Source organism: Pleurodeles waltl, chromosome 5 (genome assembly GCF_031143425.1).
Source record: "Pleurodeles waltl isolate 20211129_DDA chromosome 5, aPleWal1.hap1.20221129, whole genome shotgun sequence".
NCBI classification, from domain to species: Eukaryota; Metazoa; Chordata; class Amphibia; order Caudata; family Salamandridae; genus Pleurodeles; species Pleurodeles waltl.
In genome coordinates, this window is record NC_090444.1 from 114085186 (window position 1) to 114103135 (window position 17950).

At 42.8% G+C, this 17950-nt stretch overlaps 1 protein-coding gene across 1 annotated transcript; it reads left to right on the forward strand.

Moving 5' to 3' along the window:
• The first annotated feature begins 33 nt into the window (after window positions 1-33).
• Window positions 34-17663, forward strand: POMC (proopiomelanocortin). The gene is made up of 3 exons (XM_069236708.1): window positions 34-109; window positions 15291-15429; window positions 16931-17663. The coding sequence occupies exons 2-3, from the start codon at window positions 15301-15303 to the stop codon at window positions 17582-17584; spliced, it is 783 nt and encodes a 260-aa protein (XP_069092809.1). The 5' UTR covers window positions 34-109; window positions 15291-15300; the 3' UTR covers window positions 17585-17663.
• Window positions 17664-17950: the final 287 nt, after the last annotated feature.

A 17950-nucleotide genomic window follows, 5' to 3' on the forward strand; every position in this document is an offset into this window, starting at 1 on the left:
GCTGAGAGTTACATTACCTCCAAGGGAGAAGGGGAGAGAACATAAAGCAAGAGAGAGACAGAAGAAGGCAGAGAGAGACCGAGAGACCAGACTCTCCCATCACCGGCAGGTAAGCTCCCTCTGCCGCCCCACGCCTGGGTACAAGGCGGTTGAGATGCTGTGACCTTTTAATGCTGACAATGTTTTGCACCGATCACACATTGAAGGGCAGTACATGATACACAGGGCAGTATACAAACGAGCTGTAAGGGTGTTCAGTGGGCTTCCGAAGCAGGCTCCCTCCCACAGCCCATTGTCTGGACTCTCTTTAGCACTTCAAGAGCTCGGGAAGGCCTTGGGTTCTCATAAAGAGAAAATAAAAAGTAATTGCTTTTCCACTTACCGAAGTGAAAACCATGTGCCTGGTCTGTCATTCTTCAGCATTTCAATACACAGGAGGGGACACCATCTGTTCTGTGAAGATACAATGTTAGAGGGGGCTGCACATCCAAGAACACTGAAGAAGGGGCTTGTCAAAGTTCACCAGCATCCTTCCATGGGCAGTTATCCCCTCTGAGCCAAAGACATCATCATAGATTTATCTAACAAAACACAAGCAGGTTGTTTCTAAATGTACCTGAAGTACACGTAGGTGTCTAACACCTCTGTCACCATCCCTAAGGGACTCTACAGGATTGTGTTACAAAAGGATAATGCGTCGGACACCGAATCATAAGACTGACACCATATTATGTCTGTGGTGTTAAAGTGGTCTTTGATGCCAACACCTTTTATCGCTCTATTACGAAAGCGGGCTCTGGAGGTGGTACTGGGTGGTAGGAACGTTTGTTCTTATTTCTTGTGTTGTATTTTGTTGTGGTGGTGTTGGTGTTTGTCCTACTTTGTGTTTTTTGCTGCGTTAATGCAATGTAATATTGAAGTGTTGTACTGTGGATGCTGTGTTACATTTTGTGTTGTGGGTGTTTTGTTGTGCCCAGTTATGGTTTCATTTGTGTTGCTATGTTCCTTTGTGTGTGCTGTTGTGTTATGTTCTGTTGTCTACTTTACATATTTCAACAAATTCAACTACATTTCCAGCCAAGGACAACATCTGCCGTTCAAGTTTCTGTGACTTTGAGTGGTTTACCACAGTGTAAGGTGGTAAAATAGCGCTGCTCCAACTCATCAACCATTTAAAACATCGGTCAGCCCAATACTCTGGCAAAGACTCACAAAGGTAAATGTACACTTTTGTGGGAGTTTACTATTTTTCTATATTCACAAAGTACGATTTAAATAACAACTTTACGACTGTGGAGACATGAATGTCTTGTTACAAGCAACGTTCCAACCCCCGCCAAATGTGGAGCCTCTGTAGTCCTAAAGTTACTATTAGACCATAGTTTGTGATTTAGTGAATGGAATAAAACAGTACACTTACACAACATTGTAAGTTTAGGTTTGTGAATCAGGCCCTGTGCTCACTTTAAGTGATCAGGCCCTGGTAGTGTATGCCAAGAGATTGTGACTGAAAACTTGATTGTTGTGTAGAGTGTTCAAGAGGGCGTCACAGAGAAGGGATCCCATGAATGCTCCTATATAAGCTTGGTTGATTTAGAGGTGCCTTTGTATGCGACTCAGAGATGGGGTACTCAGGCAGCGTTCCGCCTCACTCGCCCAAAAAAATACCTCTCATTCGGCTTCAAGAAATAGCTGGTCAAATATTCAGTCTGCGCCCTTGACAAACGTGTTGTGTGCAGTCAATCACAGACGCTATGTATGCATGAGTACGGGTACTAGCAGTTTAGCATCAAGTCAATGAAAAAGGGTCATTTGTCAGTTTCATTATGTGACCCCAGGTGCGTGTTTGTGTCAGAAACCAGATGGGTGATATTTCAAGGACCCTGGGAACTCATCAGGCTCCACAAGCACAACTCATTTGTGCCTAACCACAAAGGGTTTTTATTCGCTTGCCGCTAAGGCGCAGATATTCTGTGCAGAATCTCAAAGTCTTTTGCATGTGTTCAATGTGGTCCTCAAACGATGCATCTGTGTCTGCGAGTCACAGACCCGACGTCCGGGTTTGTAGATCGCTCCGATCACAGGTGATGCTCGCTACTGCCAACATTCTGCAACATTCTTGGATTTTCTGAGATGAAAAGTGAGGTCTGGCGAAGGGAATCTGGGACTCCAATTTAAGTGGAACGAGAGGTGTCACCGGTGAACAGCGGTAATCACATGGGTGCCTCTCAGTCCTTCAGGTGGTGTTTTTTCAACCTACAAATCATTGCCTAGAGGTGTGTAGTGTAATTATCTAAATAAAAAGAATCCAAGGTTGCAACACCCAGAATACATTGGGTTGTAATTTGAAAGCCCAGGTTTGGAAACAATGTCCATACAGTGGCCGCCTTAGTTTTCGGAGACTTTGCAGAAGTTTTTTCCTCCTCTTCTTAAACGTCGTAAATGAATCCTATGTGAAGCAGTCGTAAGGGGTGAGTGAGTGTGGGAAGGACAGAGGAGGGTTTCACTCACGTGGCTAAATGCATTTCATCCGAAAGAGAACAAATGCACAACTGCACTAACCAAACAGCTACAGGTTACCACTCTCTCCTGCTAATCCCGTTCCCTGGTGTGAGGGCTGGCGGGTGGGTGCCACCGAAACTACCACAACCTTTGTTCTGAAGTCACTTTTGTGAACCACATGAAATAGGCACAGCTTTACAGGTCCTAGGCATATGCCTAAGCACTCACGACAGTTTGGAGTACCTAAACTAGTACCTAAACTAGTACTCCTTTAGTACTCTTTTATTAGGGTGACCAGTTTTTGAGACCCAAAAACCGGGAGAGCCATTGACACTGAAATAGGACAACATGCTTGCACTACCAATGTCTTTGAAGTACTACAATAAAAATCAATAAAAATATTTATATATATATATATATATATATGTACATATATATATATATATATACATACACACAAACTCTGTTGCAAGACATTTAAAGACTACCTCGCCCATGCTTTGTTCCTTATGATCCGGCCTTGGACGCTGATCCCCCCCTCATTAACCCCTTCTGTGCTGGGTGAATGATACCAGGTAGCACAGCAGGGGACACTTATGAAGTAATCTCCGTCTTGGTGGTGATGAGAGGCTCCGTGTAAACATGCCCACCCGGCCCTCTCTCAAAAACTGGGACATGCATTTATTTTTCCAAAATGTGTTGGGACACCGCGTCAGTCCTTGGAAAACAGAAACTGTCCGGGCCAATCCGGGACATCTGGTCACCCTATCTTTTATGCACTCATAAATACCTTTGTGACTCAGTCCCAAAACATGTAACATGGGAAAGTATATCAATGTCCAGAGAATATTCATATACAATTAGTACAAATCGAGATTTGCACTTTTATTATCAAAGAGTTGGGCATCTCGAGAACGACTCACAAAGAGTATGTTAAAGAGTTCCCCTGTAGTACTACTTCCCATGCCGATAAGTGCTTTGGAGGACCAGCCCCGCTAACCGTCTGTGAGGAAGTGATGCTGAGCGATGCTCCCTTACAGAGATGTGTTAGCTCGTTGGAAAGGCTTTGAGGAAGTGGTCGGTATGGGCAAAATCATCCTTGATGGCAGCTCACCCACCAGGATTTACAGCTCATGATTCTGGACTTGAGAAGTTCGTCCAGTCCCAGGATTTCTTTTCATTTTGTACACACAGTCCTGTTTGCCACCCTATAAATGCAGAACAACAAGTACCAGAATGCAATGGAGAGGTCCCAGATTTCACACTCAATTGGTTCATCCCTGATAAGGAATTTAGTATTGAAGAGATTTTCCGACACTATGGGTCTCATTTTGAGGTTAGGACATCAATAGTTTTGCGCTGTGACATGTGAACCATACACAGACTATTTGCAAAGGCTTTTAACATAATGTTGTGTTTGCAGTTTACTGCATCTATGACGTGGTAAAGTCGTTGCTTTTTCCTCACTTGATCACTATCCTAAGGTTGCTAAAAAGTGATTTGGGTATCAATAAAATTATATTTATACAGACAACCCCAACTATTGTGTTAGATATGAAATCCTGACTGTGTTTCTTCAAAACTTGCACCCTTGACACATAATGCCTACCAGTATGGATGTTATGAGACTCCTCACCTTGTAACCCTCAATGTCATACGTAACATTTCCTTACATTTATTTTACACAATAGATTTATTGTCAACGTATAATGTGGTCATGTGATATAAAGTGCTCTGACACCTTACTTTGCGATGACTATCACTATTAATACATTTAATTAAAAAATAGGAAGTGCTATTTAAGTTGTTATTTGTGTAACTAATCTTACAGACCAATACCTGTAACATTCTTTAACATTCTTTTAATACATGCAAGGGCCGTGTCACTATATAAATACATTTAACATTACAATTCCATATTTTAAAAAAGTTTTCCTCAACTTGGTGAAGTTATAAAGGTAACACAATTTTAAAAAGGTGACAAACTGGGTATAGACTAAGCTGAGCAATTTTTCTCATCCCTAGCTGAGACTCACAGGATTGGATTGTTCCGGCAATGTAATCTCCTATAACAGTAATTCCCAACGATTTGACTTTTGTGGACCCCCACTTTATCATTACTGGAACCCAACCACTGAATCATTATTGGAATCTGGGGATTTCACCCCCGCCCCCAAGTGAGTCATTAATGAAAGCTAGGGACCTAATCTGTTAATATTATTTACTTTTGAAAGTGGTTGGGAACCACTGCCCTACAATAATGGATCAAGAACATTTCTTGCAACTAATTAGAGGTGTTGCAATGTTCCTGCTTTTCTCATTTCAAGAGGTGTCCTTTAGGACCTTACTACGAGTTTTTGGATGATTTCGACACAGCTGGAAACTCTAAACGAGAATCACAAGTGACACGGTTTGCCTGTGTGTGCGACAGATTTCTTAGATTAATCATCTTTCCCTTCCTAACAAATACAGGAGTGACATTTCCTGCTGTTTCATTAATTAGTAAAATGTCAAAAGAATGGAATTTGTAGCCTTTTCCTAGAGTGAGACACAGAAGGCCACACTGCATTACACATGGGCATTTGACAATTACTCTACTTTGAGCATGTTTTGCCAAGTTTTACAGTGGGTCTATCTAAAACACAAATATGCCAAGTAGTGTTTGCCTTCCTAGCACCATGTTTTAGTAATATAACTTATGCAGTCAAAGGTTGATTAGAAGACTTTCGCTGCCCAGTGAACAGCAATGCCAGTAAGGTAGACATTTAAGCAAATAATTTGGAGGGAACCCTAAAAAATGTATATTACCTACAGAAAACATAATCTTTTTTCGACAAAAATGACAAAGGTGAGCCACCGTGTGCACAAAGCCTACAAAAAGTTAACTCTTGTATTGGTTTTGAAAGAATGCAGTCACCCACTACCACCAAACTGCTATTGTTTCCATTCTTCTGCAATGACAGCTCTAAGGGACATGTTCACAATAAAGTAAAGCATAGGTCCTGATGCGCCACTTTTCTTGCGCCCCCCCGCCCCACCTAATGACACCATGGTTGCGCCATATTTACAATACGGCTCACCATGGCGGTCGTTAGGACAACAGCATTAATATTTTTCACACTATTGTGGTGCTTTACTGCACTAACATCAAAAATGTTGACGCTAATGCAACAAAGAACAGGAAGGCCCAGTGATTAAAATGGGCGGGTCATTTTAATGCCTGCTCTGAGCAGGCGTTAAAAATGAGGCAAAAAATGGCACCGTGAAATGTTGGAAACTTCACTGCTCCATTTTTTCGGGCCTCCCTGCCCCAGAACGTCCCCCCTTGCATACATTATGCCTGGCGCAGGCATAATGTTGCGCAAGAGTTTACAAAGTGGTGCAATGCTAGTGTTGCGCCACTTTGGAAATACGGCCTGGGAGAAAGGCCTCCTTAGCGCTTCCTTAGCATTAAAAAAAAATTATGCTAGGGCGGCACAAGGTGGCACTAGAGGCTTGTAAATATGCTCCTAATTGTATTATTCGTGGATTCTTTTCGTAAGAGCACGAGAAATAAGGATTTTTTCTTCAGAAGAGATGGGGATTGCAAAACCATGGTGGTTTAAGAGATATAATTTGCAACAGGAAGTTGTTTGTCAGAATACTGACCTCAGATATTGTAGCAAAAATATTGACACCCATAATATTGTGGAGATAAGGACAGATTGGTAAGTATAGATTTACTATTCCTAACTCCACATCTACGTATGTTGCAAATAGCCATATCCTGAAAGTACACATATATGGAGTTAAGTAAAGTCATATTTACTTATGCATACTTACCATGTCGATATTTTGGTCATCAATATTTTTGCTACAGCATTTGTGTTTCCTGACATTTAAAACTTGATATTGCAGTACCACACTAATATGGTTACTTATGTGTTATACACCGGAAGGCATGATTCACTAACAGTTCATAGAGTACAATATTCAAAGTAAAATGTAATAGGTTACATTCTTCAATGCACATAATACAACATTGGTTGCATGATTTGCAAAGTTCAATAAACGTTCTTTCTAGCTCAAATTAATTTACAGGTCCTAAAAAGTACTACACTAGGATGAACGTGGTGAAAAACAGAGTTTAATGTTAATGTTCACTTACAGTAATCTATTTCTCCATATCCACGACTATATTCCATCAATGATTGGTCTATTTTTTCAGATATATAATGTTATTTACATGCCCCTGTTAAGCTGTATGGAAGTATTTACATGATTAGAAGATATGAATTATAACTTGCAATCCATGCTAATTCACTCAAATGAGGTTTGTATGCCTGATGTAAATGTCTTGTGCTTATAATCCCGAAAAACTCAATACAATTGTTTAAATATATAAAAACACTACACATAGTGTTGTTTAGTGAAAAGGTTAACTGGTCACCTCTCAGTTACTTATTGTTGTATTCAGGTTTGTATCTGGTACTTACAAGGTAACACTTTTTCCAGACAGTATTATTGCTTGTTGAAACGATAAAATAGTGAAATTATACTGCCCCAAATGTACCCCACTATGACACATAATGTGTCTTTTCTTGCCATATTTTTTATTCCATACCCCTGCCTACTTTGGTCTTGGTTGATCCGTGTGGCTTGCACATCAGACCATAATGGCACAGACCATTGGTGACCACACAGATTTCACAGCTGAATGTTTAGGGTCGAGCACACGCAAGCACTCTGGACCATGTTGCACTCTCTATGTGGCCTGCTAACCACGCCCATGTCACGGCCGTCACTTTCATTAGTTTATGGACTTGCCTTTTAAAAATCGATTTATTTTTATTTATGAAAGGCATACATAAGTCATGCCTTTTGTGGTGTTTATCCCTCCTCAAGCGCACCAGTAAACTACTGAAAACATACGAGGCTCTGTGTTTTCAGCTGGTTTCTGGACTACTTTACCTTTTCATTTTCTGTGCAGTGCGATCTCGCGGGGCAGAAGTCGAGCGCTTTGCATGACATCGACCCTGTTACATGGATAATTGCACTTTTGTTGGTTACATGGATAATTACACTTTTGCCGGTAACATGGATAATGGCACTTTTGCTGATAAGTTTCACTGCGAGCAAACTTCTGTTTCTTCTTCTGTTTCTCCTTCACACTCATGGCAACCACCGGCTCGCATATGTGAAACTGTTTTACTTTTCATTATTAGTTTATGTGTAAAGAAAAGTCCGGTTAGGAGTTTACAACGCTAATAGCTCTAACGCGAGCAAACAAGAGACCCGTCGCATTGCAAATGCTTGTTTTTATATGCAGCTGATTCCCTCAAGTACACTATTATATCCTACAAGATGTTCCAATCTTTCAGTTTTTAATCCAAATCTATATTTGATGAATTCGCTCTTAGCCATAGTGGAGCTATACCTCTGGGTGAAGTGATAAGAGTAAGGAGGAACTGTACTGATGATGTAGAGTTCCAAAATAAACCGGTGGCCATCGGATGCAGATTGCTTTTGAGGGGTTATGACCGAGGTCCAATAGGGATAGCAAAAATAAGGCCCTGGATATTTACCATGCCTATACATATAGGGACAATGGAAAAACGGCGTGTCATTTCAAAAGGCGAGAACCAAGAAAAATATGACTTAGTCCAAGCTATCCAGGTACAGTGTCGCAAACAAATTTGTTGAGCTTGAAGAGTGATGGTTTCTTCAAATGTGGACTTTGTAGCTTACGCGCATTTGTGGTTGATAAACAGACAACATTTAGCTACAATGGGAGCGCTGAATATAAAATCAGGATCAATATTACCTACTAATATGTTCCTTTAGTATGATTTATGCTTAAAGATGGTGCCGTGTGAGAAACACAGATAATGTTACATGTGACTAGACTGGCATGTGGACACGTACATAAAATTCACCCAATATGGCGCTTGCCTTAGACGCCAAATACGTGCATTTCTCAGGCATGGGATATACTGGAAGGGGATGAGTTGTGAGATATGGTGGTGTATGTGCAGATTGTGATAAGTATGTTTATTTGTTTGGGGCAGATTACTGAACGCTTATATTGTACTCCGTAGTTTTATCTTGGAGTGGAGTTAAATTTGAGCTTGCACTGAACTTGAAATTGTTGAGACGGGTGAGAATAGTTGTTGCATATTTGGTATGTGATTTATGGGTGACACACTTTGCATGGTGATTTTATTTACTATGGAATTATTATGGGGGTACTTATACATTGTAGGAACCTCATTTTGGAAGACAGAGAATCATAGATGTGAAGATTTGGTATATTTTGGAGTTTACAGGACTTTGTTTTGGATACTGGAGAGATGAGGTCTATATATTGCATGTATTATATTATAACATAGAAGTATGCTCACTTTAGGACATTGGGATGCATGTTTTCACTTGATTTCTTTGAATAGCACTCTGGTGGTTTGGTTGTTGCATCACATCTAACATTATCTGTAGTTTCTTGATAGCATGGAGAATCAGTTGCAATGTTAGCACCCAGGTGTGATCTTGCAATCTGATTGATTGTGGTCTAATCACTATCTATTTTGAGCACTAAGTTGCCTTCCTTGTTTTTGGCAGTAGGGCGCTTTCTGTGTATATCGAGCCTTGGTGACGAGGTGCAAAGGATCTCTGTCTTGCTTAGAAAAAGTAAAGTAATTGAATTGAAATATACGGTTTTTAGCCCGGGTGAAGTTGGTTGAAAAAAACACTTGTTGGCTTGAACATGAGTGTTTGAAATGGAACAACTGCATGGCTAAGACCGAGTTCATCAAATAAAGAAGCTCTGCATTGAATACTGGAACACGTTGCAGGATCTAACTGTGTGCACGAGGGAATCAGCTGTATTTTACCTATGTGGGTTTGTGGAGAACAGGGTAGGCACGCCACTCTCTTGAAGTACCATATTATTGTATGTATGGTCTTGAGTAAGTCATCCTGAGTTGTGTGCTTGTAAAGTTCTCCTTGCTGCCTGTGTTGATGTCTGTGATTTTTTTTTTAACCTTTCACCAACTCTCTGTGTGAAATCTGTTCAGTTTCCCTGGCACTCTTCTCTTCCCCTTGAGTGGCTGTTGTGGATTTGGTTTTATATGTGGTATGTCTTGAGACTAATTAGAGAATGGATTATGTATTTTTCAACAATAGATTGCGTGCGGCACAAGATGATAGTTCCTTGCACATGATACAACTTTTTCAGCTTTTCTGTCCCTGTACCACCACCTGAGGCAAGATACATTCAGCCCAGATCCCTCCCTATAGTCTGGCTAAAATCAGTTCTACTGCTAGGCCAGTTCTATCTGGAGGTAAGTTAAGCTACTCTCACTGTCTGGTGGGAAGGGGGCCTAGGTACATTATCTCACCTATCAGTGGCCTTCCTCCCCTTGACGTCTTTAAAGGGCTGTCTGGAAACTGCAAAAGATCACACCTGGAGCGTCTGCAAGAGCCCACTGACTGAAGCCTGTGATGGTTGTCTCAAAGAAGGTGGTCATTTAGGAGCCACAAGGACCTTGCAGTGCAGATGCCCAGAACTGAAATGAAAACTTCTGCATTGGTGGGGCTGGGGGTGGGGGAGTGAAACTCTGCATGTGATGTTCTAAGATTGCATGTGTGATGAGTTTGCATTGCCTTTTTCTGATCTTTTCCATTTCCTGACTCTTTTATTACAGTCAATTAAGGACACAAGGTAAATGGGCTACTGGCTTGTCAAATGCACTCAACACTGCACACTATGCCTTTGTTTTTGTTACCTTTCAAGGACATTCTCAAGCTTTTAAAGACTTATGGATCGAGTTACAAAGAAAACTGTACATCTAAGTAAAATTACAGAAGTAATTCTACTCTTGTCTTAAACGTACGATTATATCATGTTTCACTAACCCTAGTTTTGCAGGTGTAGGACTTGGAAATCCGTCCCTCTCCTAGAGTGTGGTTGTGAACCTGATCATCAGCGTCAAGGGAATTTTGTTGTTAGGCAGCTCAGTCCATTTGCACCCTAAACTTTACAAACAATTTTCGGCACAAACCACTTCTCCTTAGAACAGGGGTCTTCAAACTGGGGGGTGCCAAGTTGGGTCCATAAGTGGGCCTCAGGTGATCCCAGGGGACGGGGGGGTGCCAAGGTCTGGCCAAAAGAAGCATTATGCTAATAACAGGGCTTTGTTTTGATCTGAAAAGAATGAGCAGCAGGAAACCGCTCTGGAATGGGCCATTACTAACATGTTTTGTCATTTATATCCAAACTGGGAGTAACAGTCAAAAGGGAAGGGACTCCAAATACTCCTCAAAACCCACACCCGACCCCACTTCTGATAATCACACTGTGGATGCTTTTAAGTATGGGCTGCCCTTCCCAAATAGTATTTTTGTCATCATAGATTTTAAAACAGTAACAGAACTTAATTGCAATACTCAAATAAGTCTAGGCATATTTAAACATTTCCAATTTAATAGTATGTGTGAAAAATTCAGAGGGGGCCAAATGTTTTTTTTTCCACTGGGGGGTCGGGGTGGCACAGCATTAAAATGTTTGAAGACCACTGCCTTAGAATATTGGGATGACCCTTAATCTTTCCCAAACTGAGATAAAAGCTATGACAAATTTGATATTGCTTTAAATTTATGAGTGTTTTCAAGGCAGTAAATTGTAATTAAAACTTGTAAAAAAAAACATGTCTAAGTCTGTGGGCATTTCTAGTAGCTTTGCATGACCTACCTCCTTTACTACCCTTTTCGTCTCATTTGCCCTCCCCTTTCCCGCGCATACTTGAACAGAAGTGTCTGCCACCTCTGAGCATCCTGATTTCTGTTTTAGGAGAGGAGCTCAGTTGCTAAAGCCCTGGGTAAACCATCCATCCCTAAATTAGTTTGAGCATCATCTCCACTATCTGCAAACACACTAGGTCAAAAAGGGCAACTTGGTTTCTCCTTTCCAAGCTGTTTATTGTATTCTTGGCGAAATTAGTTTCTCGACGTGTCTCAGGGATTTAGACTGAAATGTATAGAGTCTATAGAAACAAGAAAACCTGAACACAACGCCTTAATAATGAATCTGAGAGTAATTCCACTTTTTCGCACCTTTATCTATGGTGCACATTCAGAAACAAAATTTTACTTGAAATTCCACATCCATGGAATTACTAGTAGTGGAGTTTACGAGGCATACATTGCAACCGTGGCAGGGCAAACCCACCATCTTGCTGTTGGTTTTGTGGTAAGGTCAGAAAAAGAGGTATGGAGGTTGAATTGGAAAACTATAATGAACGCCCACAAACTTGTGGAACTTGTGGAGCTTGTGGGTATTCAGATTCACGTTACTGATAGTTTAGTTTTCCACCCTTGACCCACAAGCAGTCTTCTTCAACACAGAAGAAGTTTTTTTTTTAATGGAAACAGGAACGGAAGCCCAATACATCATTGCAGAAGGGACTATTTTCTCTGTAATAAATTACCTTTCTGCAGGACCTTGGCTATCACCCACATGCCAGATGGCCACTGATGAATTCTCACAAGCAGCTCTGCCCCTACCCTCCTGTTTCTGATCTCTGCCCATAGGCCACTTCTCCATCCACCCACTCCTTGATGGAAACATCACCTGTGATGCAGCCTCCATGCACTTCCCTTTGGCTTTTCTTTTGCATCACCCCAGCGTGTACAATGCCTTTTATTTGTGAGTACGATTGCCCCATACAAGTCAATAAAATGACAATATCATGTTTACCTACATTGATTTACTTAGGCAGATTTTCCAGCTAGTGTCGTAGAGTACCCCCAGGGTGACTGGCGAATTTCCAAAATGTTGGAGCTCTCCTGGAGGGACTCGTGTCCTTTGCGGAATCTGCTTTGGGAATCAAACCCTCACATTAAAATATCCTTAAAACAAAGTCTGAAGACGTTGGATACCACACGATTGCTATTTTTAAGTGCTCGTTGACAAGTTGAGCAAACTTACCACCGAGCTAAGAATAGTGTCAGGGAGGTAGAACCCCTGTTGAGTTTGGGAGACTTCTTGATGCAGAGATAAAACAGGCCATTCCGTTTAGGAGGCACGGAGGCTTGGAAACTATGGATCACAGATCCGGGTTATTTAATATGGAGTACGGCATTTTTTAGGAATGAAAGTTTGACCTGCACGGCTTTCCATGATGTTTTATTGGAGGGTGATTTTGATACTGCCATGTAATGCCAAGCTGGAAAAGCAAAGATTAACTGCTTTACAGCATCATTGTATACATTAGGTCTGATGCAAACATTTATTTGCACAATATTAGCCACTTGCGTAATAGGTACTGACGCAAACAGGTTTTGTTACATTCTGTGTTACATAACTTAGGAGTGATTTTACATAGTGCTTCTGTTGCAGTTTGCGCACATCTCCTTCGTTTACAGCCCGGATTTCTTTTAGTTTTGGAGAACAAAATCCAGGTCGATGAATAAGCTTTAGTGAAAACAAAATCCTGGGGGGACTGTTTTACCACACATATTTTAGAAATATTTTACACTTGAGAAGTTGAGAAAATGCATTTGTTTACTTCCTTATTGTTAGAAATGGGGTCTTTGGTTGACAGTCAGGTTACCCCCTGTTCAAGCAAGGACCCTCACTCTAGTTAGGATAAAAGAGAATCACCCTCAGCTAACCCCTGCTTACCCCCTTGGTAGCTTGGCAGAGCAGTAGGCTTACCCTCAGAGTGCTGGGCGTAAAGTATTTGTACCAACACACACAGTAACTTAATGAAAACACTACAAAATGACACAACACCAGTTTAGAAAAATAGGAAATATTTATCTAGGCAAAACAAGACCAAAACGACAAAAATCCATCATACACAAGTCAAGTTATGATTTTTTAAAGGTTTAAAATAAAAAGAGTCTTTAGGTAGTTGTAACACCACACTAGCGCTGCTAGCGTGAAAATGTACCTGGTTTGCGTCAAAAATAACCCCGCACGGGCGGTGTGCGTCGAAAACAACTCGGCACGGCGGTGCGCGTTGAAAAAGCCAGCCACACGACGATCCGAAAGTCCCGCGGCGCAGGGTGCGATCTCTCAGCCTCCGTCAGCGATGCTGCGCGTCGTTTCTCCTGCTCCGGGCGTCGGGTTTTCGGTCGCGTTTCCTGCGGCGTCGTTTCTCAGCTGCGGAACCGGCGTCGCGTCGTTTTCTCAGCCGCGATCGGATTCGCGTCGATCTTTTCTCCGCACGGCACTCGGTGCGTGTATTTTTGTCCTTAGGCTGCCAGCCTCTCCTTTCAGGGTCCCAGGAACTGGAAGGGCACCACAGAGCAGAGTAGGGGTCTCTCCAGAGACTCCAGGTGCTGGCAGGAAGAAGTCTTTGCTATCCCTGAGACTTCAACAACAGGAGGCAAGCTCTACATCAAGCCCTTGGAGATTTCTTCTTCAAGATGGAAGGCACACAAAGTCCAGTCTTTGCCCTCTTACTCAGGCAGAAGCAGCACTGCAGGAAAGCTCCACAAAGCACAGTCACAGGCAGGGCAGCACTTGTTCCTCAGCGATCAGCTCTTCTCCAGGCAGAGGTTCCTCTTGATTCCAGAAGTGTTTCTAAAGTTTGTAAGTTTGGGTGCCCTTCTTATACCCATTTTAGTCTTTGAAGTCACCTTCCTTCAAAGGGGACTCACACCTTCTTGTGAAATCCTGCCTTGCCCAGGCAAGGCCTCAGACACACACCAGGGGGCTGGAGACAGCATTGTCAGAGGCAGGCACAGTCCTTTCAGATGAGAGTGACCACTCCACCCCTCCCTCCTAGCAGAGATGGCTAATCAGGAAATGCAGATCACACCCCAGCTCCCTTTGTGTCACTGTCTGGTGTGAGGTGAAAAACAACCCAACTGTCAAACTGACCCAGACAGGGAATCCACAAACCAGGCAGAGTCACAGAATGGTTTAAGCAAGAAAATGCTCACTTTCTAAAAGTGGCATTTCCAAACGCACAATCTTAAAATCAACTTTACTAAAAGATGTATTTTTAAATTGTGAGTTCAGGGATCCCAAACTCCACATGTCCATCTACTCTCTAGGGGAATCTACACTTTAATCATATTTAAAGGTAGCCCCCATATTATCCTAGGAGAGAGAGACAGACCTTGCAACAGTGAAAACGAAATTGGCAGTATTTCACTGTCAGGACATATAAACCACATTACTATATGTCCTACCTTATCCATACACTGCACCCTGCCCTTGGGGCTACCTAGGGCCTACCTTAGGGGTGCCTTACATGTAAGGAAAGGGAAGGTTTAGGCCTGGCAAGTGGGTACACTTGCCAAGTCGAATTTACAGTGTAAAAATACACATACAGACACTGCAGGGGCAGGTCTGAGACATGATTACAGAGCTACTTATGTGGGTGGCACAACCAGTGCTGCAGGCCCACTAGTAGCATTTGATTTACAGGCCCTGGCACCTCTAGTGCACATTACTAGGGACTTACTAGTAATTCAAATATGCCAATCATGGATGAACCACTTACATACAATTTAAACAGGAGCACTTGCACTTTAGCACTGGTTAGCAGTGGTAAAGTGCCCAGAGTAACAAAAACAGCAAAATCAGAGTCCAGCACACATCAACAACCTGGGGAACAGAGGCAAAAAGTTAAGGGAGACCACGCCAAGGATGAAAAGTCTAACACTTATTATGGAATCAAAGCAAAAATATTGCAAAATCAGTGTGCACCATTTCTTCAAATGACATCATTGATGACCTCACTGACCCTGTGTGAGCTGATGTAAAGCACCATCTTCACTTCAATCTCTTTTCTTCTCAGGGTACCCAAAATGCTGAGACCAGTATGGAGCTGTGTCCTTGCCACACTTGGAGCCTTATTATGCCACACAGCCTGGGCCCACAACCAGTGCTGGGAAAGCAACAAATGCCGAGACCTGGCTACCGAGGGCAGTGTATTGGTAAGTGGAACATCAACAGCAAATCCACAGTTCTGCCTCTAAAGGATGTTGTGTACCACCCATCTCTCTACCCTTTCATGCAATTGCTCATATCTAAAGAAACTCCATCCACCACCACATGCTAGAACTTTACTTTAAATTTAATTGACTTGGCCCACTGATTTGTTGAAGCACAGCGGTTGGCTGCCTGCAAAATTGACACAGAAGATCATTAAATTCAGCAACATCACTATTTAAATGCCCTGCTCTTGTCCTAGCAAAGACTCTGGCCCTTATTAAGAGTTTGGCGGGCAGCAGGGGCCGCCCACCAAACTCTTTGGGTCAGAAAATCACCACTCAGGTTTTCCGCCCACAGGCCCTATTATGAGTTTTCTGCTGGGTCAGCGTGCGGAAACAGCGTTTCCGCCCACTGGCCCAGCGGGTAACTCGCCATAACATTGATGCCAGCTCGTAATTGAGCCGGTGGCAATGTTGCAGTGCATCAGGTGCGGCAGCACCCATCGCACTTTTCACTGCCTGTAATTTTGGCAGTGAAAAGCGCAACGGAGCTGTCCCTGTGGGCTCCTGCACTGCCCATGCACTTGGCACTTGGTCAAGTGCATGGGCAGTGCAGGGGCCCCATGGGCCCCCCGGAACCCTGTCTCCACCAGCCTTTGCATGGCGGTGGAACGCAGCGGACAGAGGACATGTAATCCCCAGGGCAGCATTACCCTGGCGGATTAAGACCACCAGCACCTCCAGGCTGTTGACTGGCACTGCCGGCAGTAGGACCGTGGCGGCTCTGCCTAGGTCGTAATATGGAGGCCAGACCACTGCTTTGGCAGCGGTCCGACCTCCACTGCCAGTCTGGTGGTCCCAGGACTGCCAGACCCGTAAGGAGGGGCTCTGTGAAGAACTGGGCACAGTCAATGGTTAGCCTGCTTTAGAGGTCCTTTGATTGTAGATGTCTCACTGACAGAGAGATCTCAGGCTCCAGGATCAGGACTACAAATGTGCAGGGATACATCCTAATCTCTAAATCAGCCTGTTAGTATGAAAATAGAATCCCATTTGCAATTGATTTTCCTTGGTCACAGCCAATGTATCAAAGGAGTTGAACTGCATAAATGTTATGAATCATTTTTAGGTCAGTAATGTATCTTCCAAAACATACTGACAATCTCTTGCTGTACTGTGCTTTGGTGTGATCTCGCTAAATTAGCAAGCTGCTAAACGAGACTAAACCCAGCTGTTGTTGGCCAATATAGACTCCTGTTACAGAAATGTCTTTCATGTCTTCTACTGTATACAAGCCCATCTCATTTAACTGGTAGAATCTTTTCCATTGTCACAGCACATATGCTTTAGTTGTCTCTGCTGGATAAACCATGCTATGGTAATAATGTGTTTCAGTACTTCTTCTCTCCCAATCCATTTTGTATAGTCAATAAATTTCTCAAGTGAAATCTGCAAGGAAAACCAGCACGTAGCATCTCCAAATAATCTTCTTAATTTTCCACAGGAATGTATCAGAGGTTGTAAAGTGGAACTGTCAGCGGAATCCCCCGTCTACCCTGGTAATGGCCACATGCAGCCTCTGTCAGAGAACATTAGGAAATATATTATGAGCCACTTCCGCTGGAACAAATTCGGCAGAAAGAACAGCACCAGCGGTAACACTGCAGGAAACAAGAGAGAAGAGCTCCCCAGCAATCCAATGGTCAGTCTCTTCACCACATCAGAGAGCCAGAGCAGCGGCGCCCATGACAGCAGCAAAGAGGGCGAGGGCATGGAAAGGCAAGATAGCAAACGCTCCTACTCCATGGAGCACTTCCGGTGGGGGAAACCAGTTGGCAGGAAGAGGCGGCCCATCAAGGTGTACCCCAACGGCGTTGAAGATGAGTCCTCCGAGAGCTATCCCATGGATCTCAAAAGAGACCTCTCACTAGGGCTCGACTACCCCGAATACGACTCCCAAGAAGGCTTGGATAACAATGAGGTGATGATGGGCCTTGCAGAGAAAAAGGATGGAACCTACAGGATGCATCACTTCCGGTGGGGAACGCCACCCAAGGACAAGCGCTATGGTGGGTTCATGACCCCTGAGCGGAGTCAAACCCCACTAATGACTCTATTCAAAAATGCCATCAAGAACGCCCACAAAAAAGGCCAGTAGGGAGCTTTGAGAGTGTTCTTAGTGCACAGCTAGCTTCAGGCACAACATGAGCACGCTTCACATCAATACAGTTACCTTGACCAGCTCCTGTTATATTACAGAACAGTTTGCTGTTTCTGAAATCTGACTTTATGTTCTCTTACTTTTGAATGTATACCCCTTCAGAAAATGAATAGAAAAAATGTAATAAAAATAAAAATGGTAATGATGTACATAAGGAAAGAATAATAAGCTTCTATGAGTGAACATCTAGTTTTTTGGTTGGCTAAATTATTTTCATATTCAACAGACTGTACAATACTGTAAATGAATGGAAGAAAATACATTTTTGCAAGCTAAATTAGTCTCCTAGATGTCCTTACTAGT

What these genes read in the sequence shown, in the direction of transcription:
- POMC (XM_069236708.1), top strand. Translation starts at nt 15,301, where the DNA reads ATGCTGAGACCAGTATGGAGCTGTGTCCTTGCCACACTTGGAGCCTTA. An exon ending in CTACCGAGGGCAGTGTATTG is followed by an intron (nt 15,430 to 16,930) that starts GTAAGTGGAACA and finishes AATTTTCCACAG; the next exon opens with GAATGTATCAGAGGTTGTAA.